The sequence below is a fragment of the Sus scrofa genome, unplaced genomic scaffold (assembly GCF_000003025.6).
Source record: "Sus scrofa isolate TJ Tabasco breed Duroc unplaced genomic scaffold, Sscrofa11.1 Contig2069, whole genome shotgun sequence".
Lineage (NCBI taxonomy): Eukaryota > Metazoa > Chordata > Mammalia > Artiodactyla > Suidae > Sus > Sus scrofa.
This window is the reverse complement of record NW_018085012.1, coordinates 11,407-20,298: the sequence shown is the minus strand read 5'-3', so window position 1 is coordinate 20,298 and position 8,892 is coordinate 11,407. Positions and strand designations below refer to the sequence as shown.

The following is an 8,892-nucleotide window of genomic DNA, read 5'->3' as shown; positions in this document are numbered from 1 at the left end:
TGAAGAGAGAAATGAGCTGAATTTCTTTTTTTCATTTTATGCTTGATGACTAGGTATACCTGGACAAATCAACTGGGATAGTGAAATAGAATAGGATTTGGTTTGAAAAGGTGTAGGGATGAGTGTAATTTCCAAACTTTTTTTTTTTTTTTTTTGGTACACTCCTGGCATGTGGAAGTTGTGGGGCCAGGGATCAAACCCTTTTCATTGCTGCCACCTTCACCAAGGCTGCCACAATGTCCAGATACTGAATCGGCTGAACCCCTGGGAAACCTCCTCCAAACTTTTTGAATTTTAGAACTGCAGGTAAGAAATTGATCTCTCGACTCACAAAGGGTTGTTAAGACTAATATAAAAATTTTTGTTTCTATCTGAAAGAATCTTTATGATGACCTTGCCTCTCTTTTTTTCAGTCATGAGCCTCAACTGTTCCTTGTGGCAGGACAACAGCATGTCTGTGAAACACTTTGCCTTTGCCAGATTCTCCGAGGTCACTGAACAGTGTTTCTTTTTGTTTACCCTCATCCTGCTCATGTTCTTAGCATCACTGCGGCAATGCTCTCATAGCCACTGCCATCTGGACCAACCCGCCTCCACACCCCCATGTACTTCTTCCTGGCCAACCTGTCTCTCTGGAGATTGGCTACACATGCTCTGTCACACCCAAGATGCTGCAGAGCCTTGTGAGCGAGGCCCGAGGAATCTCTCGGGAGGGGTGTGCTACACAGATGTTTTTCTTTTTGTTACTGGTACCAGCGAGTGCTGTCTCTTGGCCGCCATGGCTTTTGACCGCTATTATGCCATATGCTCCCACTTCACTATGCAACACAATGAGTCGTGGAGTGTGTGTCCATTTGGCAATGGTTTCTTGGGGAGTGGGTGCATGGTGGCTTGGGCCAGACCAACTATATTTCTCCCTGGACTTCTGTGGCCCTGTGAAATAGACCACTTCTTCTGTGACCTCCTCCCTATCCTGGCACTTGCCTGTGGGGATACCTCCCATAATGAGCTGCAGTCTTTGTTGCAGCCATTCTCTGTGTTTCCAGCCCATTTTTACTCATCATTGCTTCTTATGGAGAATTCTAGCTGCCGTGCTCAGCATGCCCTCACCTGAGGGTCGCCGAAAAGCTCTTTCCACCTGTTCTTCCCACTTACTTGTAGTAATACTCTTCTATGGCTCAGATCTGTCACCTACTTGAGACCCAAGCTAGCCATTCACCAGGAATAGATAAACTCCTAGCCTCTTCTATACCGTGGTGACATCATGCTCAACCCCATCATCTAAGTTACGGAACAAGGAAGTCAAGGCAGCTCTTAGCAACTCTAGGCAAGACAAAATACAATACAACCTAAGATTAAAGAAAGAAAGAGAAGTTCCCATTGTGGCCTAGAAGGTTACAAACCCAAGTAGTTCCATGAGGATGTGGGTTTTAATCCCTAACCTTGTTCAGTGGGTTAAGGCTCAGTTGGTTAAGGATCATGTGTTGCTGTGAGCTGTGGTGTAGGCCACAGATGCGGCTCAGATTCCTGTTGCTGTGGATATGGCTGTGGCTCTGGTGAAGCTGCAGCTGCAGCTCTGATTCACCCCTACCCTGGGAACTTCCATATGTCCCAGTTGCATCCCTAAAAAAGGAAGGAAGGTTGAATAGAAAGAAAGAGAGAGAGAGAAAAGAAAAAGAAAGAAAAAGAAAGAAAGAAAGAAAGAAAGAAAGAAAGAAAGAAAGAAAGAAAGAAAGAAAGAAAAAAGAAAGAAAGAAAGAAAGAAAGAAAGAGAGAGAAAGAGAGAAAGAAAGAGCTGGAGCATTTTGTCACCACAAATAAAATATGGTCAGTATTTGGTCCAGTGTTCAATCCTGCCATTCTGGTTCCAGAACCCAAGATGTGTGGCTGTGTCCATGATTTCAAGTAAGGTTTATTCCCATTAATTCTGATTCCCTTCATTCTTAGTCCTTGAAATAAATAAGAATGAAATAGACCAACTGGTTCTGGTTCTACAAACTGTCTCTGTTAGGAAGTTATAGCCTGGTGTTAAGTTTCTTCTAACTTGTGAGATTTTTTTTGTCTCATTTTATTTTATTTTTTAATCTTTTTATTGAGGTATAGTTGATTTATGATGTTGCTTCCATTTCTGCTGTACACCAAAGTGACCCAGTCATACATACATACATATATATATATACATTTCTCATACTATCTTCCATTATTTCTAACCCAGGAGATTGGACATGGTTTCCCTGTGCTGTAGAGTAGGACCCATTGCTTATCCATTCTAAATGTAATAGTTTGCATCTACCAACCTCGAACTGCTGTCCATCTCACCCCTCTCCCATTCCCCCTGGAAACCACAAGTCTGTTCTCCATGTCCATAATCTGTTTCTGTTTTATAGATAGGATCATTTGTGCCATATTTTAGATTCCAAATATAAGTGATATCACACAGTATTTCTCTTTTTCTCTCTGACTTACTTCACCTAGTATGAAAATCTATAGTTGCATCCATGCATTGTTTTGTCTTTTTATGGCTGAGAAGTATTCCAATGTATATATGTAGTGTATCTTAATCCAATCATCTGTCAATGGGCATTTAGGTTGTTTCCATGTCTTGGGTATTGTGAATAGTACTGCAGTGAACATAGGGGTGCATGTATCTTTTTGCGGAAAACTGTATATCAAACTACCTTATGATCCAGCAATCCCACTCCTGGGCATATCTCCAGAAAAAACATTCATTGAAAGTGACATCAACATCATGAATATTTTCTCAGGTCAGTCTCCCAAAGCAATAGAAATTAGAGCAAAAATAAACCCATGGGACCTCATCAAACTGAAAAGCTTTTGCACAGCAAAGGAAACCCAAAAGAAAACAAAAAGACAACTTTCAGAATGGGAGAAAATAGTTTCAAATAATGCAACCGACAAGGGCTTAATCTCTAGAATATATAAGCAACTTATACAACCCAACAGCAAAAAAGCCAATCAATCAATGGAAAAATGGGCAAAAGACCTGAATACACATTTCTCCAGGGAAGATATACAGATGGCCAACAAGCACATGAAAAAATGCTCAACATCCCTGATTATTAGAGAAATGCAGATCAAAACTACCATGAGATACCACCTCACACCAGTCAGAATGGCCATCATTAATAAATCCACAAATAACAAGTGCTGGAGGGGCTGTGGAGAAAAGGGAACCCTCCTGCACTGCTGGTGGGAATGTAAACTGGTACAGCCACTATGGAGAACAGTTTGGAGATACCTTAGAAATCTATACATAGAACTTCCATATGACCCCTCAATCCCACTCTTGGGCATCTATCCGGACAAAGCTCTACTTAAAAGAGACACATGCACCCGCATGTTCATTGCAGCACTATTCACAATAGCCAGGACATGGAAACAATCCAAATGTCCATCGACAGATGATTGGATTTGGAAGAAGTGGTATATATACACAATGGAATACTACTCAGCCATAAAAAAGAATGACATAATGCCATTTGCAGCAACATGGATGGAACTAGAGAATCTCATACTGAATGAAATGAGCCAGAAAGACAAAGACAAATACCATATGATATCACTTATAACTGGAATCTAATATCCAGCACAAATGAACATCTCCTCAGAAAAGAAAATCATGGACTTGGAGAAGAGACTTGTGACTGCCTGATGGAAGGGGGAGGGAGTGGGAGGATCGGGAGTTTGGGCTTATCAGACACAATTTAGAATAGATTTACAAGGAGATCCTGCTGAGTAGCATTGAGAACTTTGTCTAGATACTCATGTCGCAACAGAAGAAAGGGTGGGGGAAAAATGTAAATGTAATGTATACATGTAAGGATAACTTGATCCCCTTGCTGTACAGTGGGAAAATAAAATAAAATTAAAAAAAGAAAAAAAAGGAAAGTGATTTTATTGTATATATTGAAGCTTCTCCTTTGGTTTTAGTCGGCATATGTGATGGAAACAGTAACTTCTGATTTACTTATTTATTCATTTTTGTCTTTTGTCTTTTAGGGCTGCACCCGTGGCATATGGAGGTTCCCAGGCTAGGGGTCTAATTGGAGCTGTAGCCTCTGGCCTACACCACAGCCACAGCAATGCCGGATCCTCAACCCGCTGAGCGAGGCCAGGGATCAAACTGGCAACCTCATGGTTTGTAGTTGGATTTGTTTCCACTATGCCACGACAGGAACTCCAATAACTTCTGATTTATGTTTTAAAACATCCTAGAGGAAACCTAAGCCACACCTATCATGACTTTAAACTATAGACTATATCTTCTATTTACATAAAAATCCAGTCACAAGCATGTTCTGCCTTAAAGCAAAATTCTCAAACAATTGGATTTTTAGAATGTATTAAGTTTTTTTGTTCAGTAATTGATGAACAAGCAGAGGATAAAGGACATATGGTTCAAGGCATAAAAATAAGGAGATACGTCAGAGAGAGATCTTGCAAAAGGAGTTTCTTCTTTATAAATATTGGAGTTATTTTCTATGCCAAGTTATAAAATCATAGCATATTATTAGCTTTTATAGGTTAACCTCTCCCCTTGCAGAACTGCAAACCAGGGATTGGTTTGCAAACCATAAGTGGTGGGCTAAATATGACCTGCTGCTTATTTGTGTAAATAAGGTTTTATTAGAATACAACTAGGCAATTTATTTACATATTGTTTAGGAGCTGCTTTGGGGCTATAATTGCAGAGATTAGTGGTGGTTGCAAAGATCTTACGGGCCACAAACCCTGGAATATTATCTGGCCCTTTACAGAATATGTTTGCTGACCCCTGGTACAGTTTGCAGACCCCTAAATGGACACTTAAGAAATATATCAACAAGATGCAGGGTGTGGAATTTTTTTGAATCCGGACTTGAACAAACCAAAGATAAGAAAACATTTTTAAAACAGGAAAACAAACATGAGCAGATGGGTTATGATAAATAAATTTGTTAATTTAAATTTTAAGTGATTTTTATTTTTTCCATTATAGTTGTTGACAGTGTTCTCTGTCAGTTTCTACTGTACAGCAAAGTGACCCAGTAACACACGCACAGGCACACACACACACACACACACACACACACACACACACACACACACACACACATATATACATTCTTTTTCTGATGTTATCCTCCGTATGTTTGTAATTGATGCCTGGGATTTACTTTTAAAATTATCAAAAAATTGTGGGAGAAAATAGGTGAAACAAAATTGGTGTGATATTGATAACTATTATTGTTTACTTACTGTGTACATGTTTATCTTATTCTATCTTCATTTTCTATGTTTGAAATTTTTACATGTGGAAAACTTTGTCCATTATGTTATTAATTTTTATTTTGGCTTCATTTTTGTCAGATAAAATGCTCTTGTGCTTAAAAATTTTTCAAATACATTCAGATTTGCTTTATTATTCAATGTATGGTCGACATTTTGTAAATGTTCTGTATATACATATGCCTGAAAAATATTTGTATGCATTTGTTAGCTTCTGTGTTCTAACTATATTTATTAGGTAATTTTTGTGTGTTATCATATTTTCTTTCCTTCTTTCTTTCTTTTTTTTTTTGAATTTTAGGGCTTTACCCACAGCATATGGAAGTTCCCAGGCTAGGGGTGGAATCAGAGCTACAGCTGCTGCCCACAGCTACAGCAACACAGGATCCAAGTGGCGTCTGTGACCTACACCACAGCTCATGGCAACGCTGGATCCTTAATCCACTGAGTGAGGCCAGGGATAGAACCCACATCCTCATGGATCCTAGTTGGGTTTGTTACTGCTGAGCCATCATGGGAATTCCCTTTATCATATTTTCTATATTCTTACTCATTTATATTTGTATGTTTCTTCTACCTTTTATTCATCCAATTTTGGCTTTGGACTTGTCTATTTCCTTTTTTATTTGATAGGTTTGGAAGTTGTGTTATAGGATGCATATGAATTTAAGATTATTATGACTTCCAAATTGACTAAATATTTTATCGTTATGAAATATTTCTTCTTATTCCTAGGAGTAGTTCTTTCCTTAAAGTCCAGTATGCTTGTTACTAGTATGACTATACCAACTTTCTTTGGCTAGTGTTCACAATGGTAAGTCTTTTTTAATGCTTTGCTTCTTAATATAGTTTTTATCCTAGATGTTAAAAAACTTACTCTGAAAGTACTTTTATTTATTTGGACAATTTAGGCCAATTTAGTTACATTTATATAATCTACATAATTATATATATATATATAAAATATACATAATTACTGAATTTTTTATATGAGATTTCCTTTTGTCCAATTTATTACCTATCCATATTCCACTGCCTTTATGTTTTTATAATTAATCAAATATTGTTTATGATACACTTTCTTCACCTATTAGCTTGTTAGCAACACATCATTGCATTATTCTTCTTGTTGCTGTGTTAGACATTACAAAATACATCTTTGATCTATTGTAAGCTAATTTAAGTTAGCTCTTTTACCAATTTGCTGCTCTGTAAACTGATTTTGAATGATTTGTCTATACACATAAATGAAAAAGCAAACCTTAGCATATAGAGTCAAATCTTTCAGAACTACTAGGAGAAAAATGACCAACATTTAGTTTTTTTGTCACAGATTATATTCACCAGTCACATATAGTAAAATAAGGTATCAATAACAAAATGAGAGCCAAAAAAACCACTAACAAAATCATAGCCAAACATCCATGAATTTGAAATCTAAAAACCACATTTTTAAATAATTTCAGGGTAAAGTTTAAATAGAAATTAAATTTATAAGGCATTTAAATCTAAACATCAATAAAAATACAGGTAAAATTTTGTAACAGGCAACAGCTTTTGCATAATATTTTATTTCTCCTTTCACACACACTCACGCATACACACTTTGTTCACCAAAACTCCCCAGTATAAGTATATTCTAATGTTAGAAAATTCAGAGTTTATATTACAATGATAATAAGGATGGTTTCACAGCTAAGCTGTGATTAAATTTTCCTCACATATTTTTGGTTGTTCTGAGTTAATAAATGTGTAATGTGTAATTTTTCTCTACAGTTTGATTAATAGAGCCCATGTGTAACTTTTCTCTACAGTTTGTATTCATAGAGCCCGCAAAACTGCCAGGCTCATTTCAGAATGATAGACGATGTCAAATAGTCTGTCAGCTCACTTTTCCTGACGGGCTTTGCCAGAGCATTCGTGCTCCAAACTTGATTCTCCTCATGCATGTCTTCCTGAAATTTCCCCTCACAGCCAGCCTGGCTTAGAGGAAGCAAACTCACATTTATCCTCTCAGGGGTCTTTTTGGCTGGGACTGAGCATTAGACGTTGAGATAGGTCCACAGGAGAAAAGCACACACATTTATTTAATACAAGTTCTATGTGATATGGGAACTCTCGCAAAGAGGGAAAAGGCAAGAAAATGGTTACATCTCCTTACTTTTACATCAGGAGAGACAGTTGTGGGAAGGACTGAACTACATGAGGTTGTGGGAGGAGGCTAGAGAAACAGAATTATTTTAACAAGGTCTGTTTGCATAGAATTCTCTCCATCTCACCTTTCTGATCCTCGGTGATAAAGTAAGAGTATTATTTTCCTTCAGGTGGAGGCAGGATATCTTTCATATGGGAATTTCATCTCCTGAGGGAAAAAGAAAGATCAGAGTGCTTTTCCTGTACCTGCTGCTTTTCAAGTCCCTCTTAACTCAAGACAGTGACTCGGCCACAGGGGCATATGTCGGGTGGCATGTTCTGAAATCCTTCACTAGCATTTTCTCCCTTGCTTTTCTGCCTCAAATCCCTTGCACGCTGCTCCCCATGCTTTTGACTTTCTCAGACGTTTCCTTCCTTTGGGTAGAGCGTAGCCCTCTGTGGCTTCCTGAGAATACTCAAACAAGAAAAACGAGAGCCCTCATACCTGAAAATTTCGGTAGTCTCTCATCATGTTTCCATGACTGATAGTTTGAGCATAAAATTCTGAGTAAAAAATAAAGTCCCCTTAACACTTTGAAATCATTGCTTTTTTAAGGTCTGCTTTCCAGTATTTTTTGTTGAGTACACCAATGCCATTTTTATTTATCAGTCTTTAACTATAAATTTCAGCTGTCACCCTATCCCCCCAGTAGCTCTTAGTTTCTTTTCTGGGTGCTGGTAATTGCAGTCTCATTTTGCTATATTTTTGTGTGTCTCTTTTCTTCCATTTTGCTGTGCACTTATGAACACCTGATGTAGATAGTTTTCAACCCCTTCTTTTTTACAATGAAATATGTCATTAATGATCATAATATTAGGTACTTTAGAATGGTCAGTGTGGGGCCCATGGAAGGCCACCCCAAAAGGTGCCTCACTGGCATATGATTATTTTGAATTAACGTGAATTAATAAATGATCATGCAAGAGGGACACTCTGATCCTGCTTTCTGACTCCCTGCAATTGGGAAGTAAACCTCTCATGTGAAAGGGGCATTTCTTGCATCTGGAGGTAAAATGACACATTTAAGCCTAAGGGGAATCTGGGCTGAGAAGCCTATATAAACAAACTTCGTTACTTCTTTAATTTACCACCCAGCACCCAAACAGTTTAGATTTTTCACCAATTAAACACTCAAATCTAAGGTTCTTTGTGCTGTCAGTTTTCATACATTTATTGTTTCTTTGTCTAAAATGCATAAAATGTGCCTCTTTGGCCACTCTTTAAGTCCAATTGCTATGAGATCTCTACATGCACGAATTAAAACTAATTTCTTTTTCTCCTGTTAATCTGTTTTATGTTAATTTTGTTATTAGTCCGGCCACAAGAACTCAAGAGGGGTACGGGGGAAATTTCCCTTTCCCCAACACCAGAAGAGAAATATAGTAAAAGAATATATTCTTTCATTGAAC

General features: G+C 37.8%; 1 protein-coding gene across 1 annotated transcript; it reads left to right on the top strand.

The window, feature by feature from the left end:
- The first annotated feature begins 415 nt into the window (after nt 1–415).
- LOC110258446 (olfactory receptor 2A25-like) lies at nt 416–1,114 on the top strand. The gene has a single exon (XM_021081697.1). The coding sequence runs from the start codon at nt 416–418 to the stop codon at nt 1,112–1,114; it is 699 nt and encodes a 232-aa protein (XP_020937356.1).
- Nucleotides 1,115–8,892: the final 7,778 nt, after the last annotated feature.

Excerpts from the sequence above, each read along its gene's own strand:
- LOC110258446 (XM_021081697.1), top strand. The coding sequence starts at position 416 with ATGAGCCTCAACTGTTCCTTGTGGCAGGACAACAGCATGTCTGTGAAA.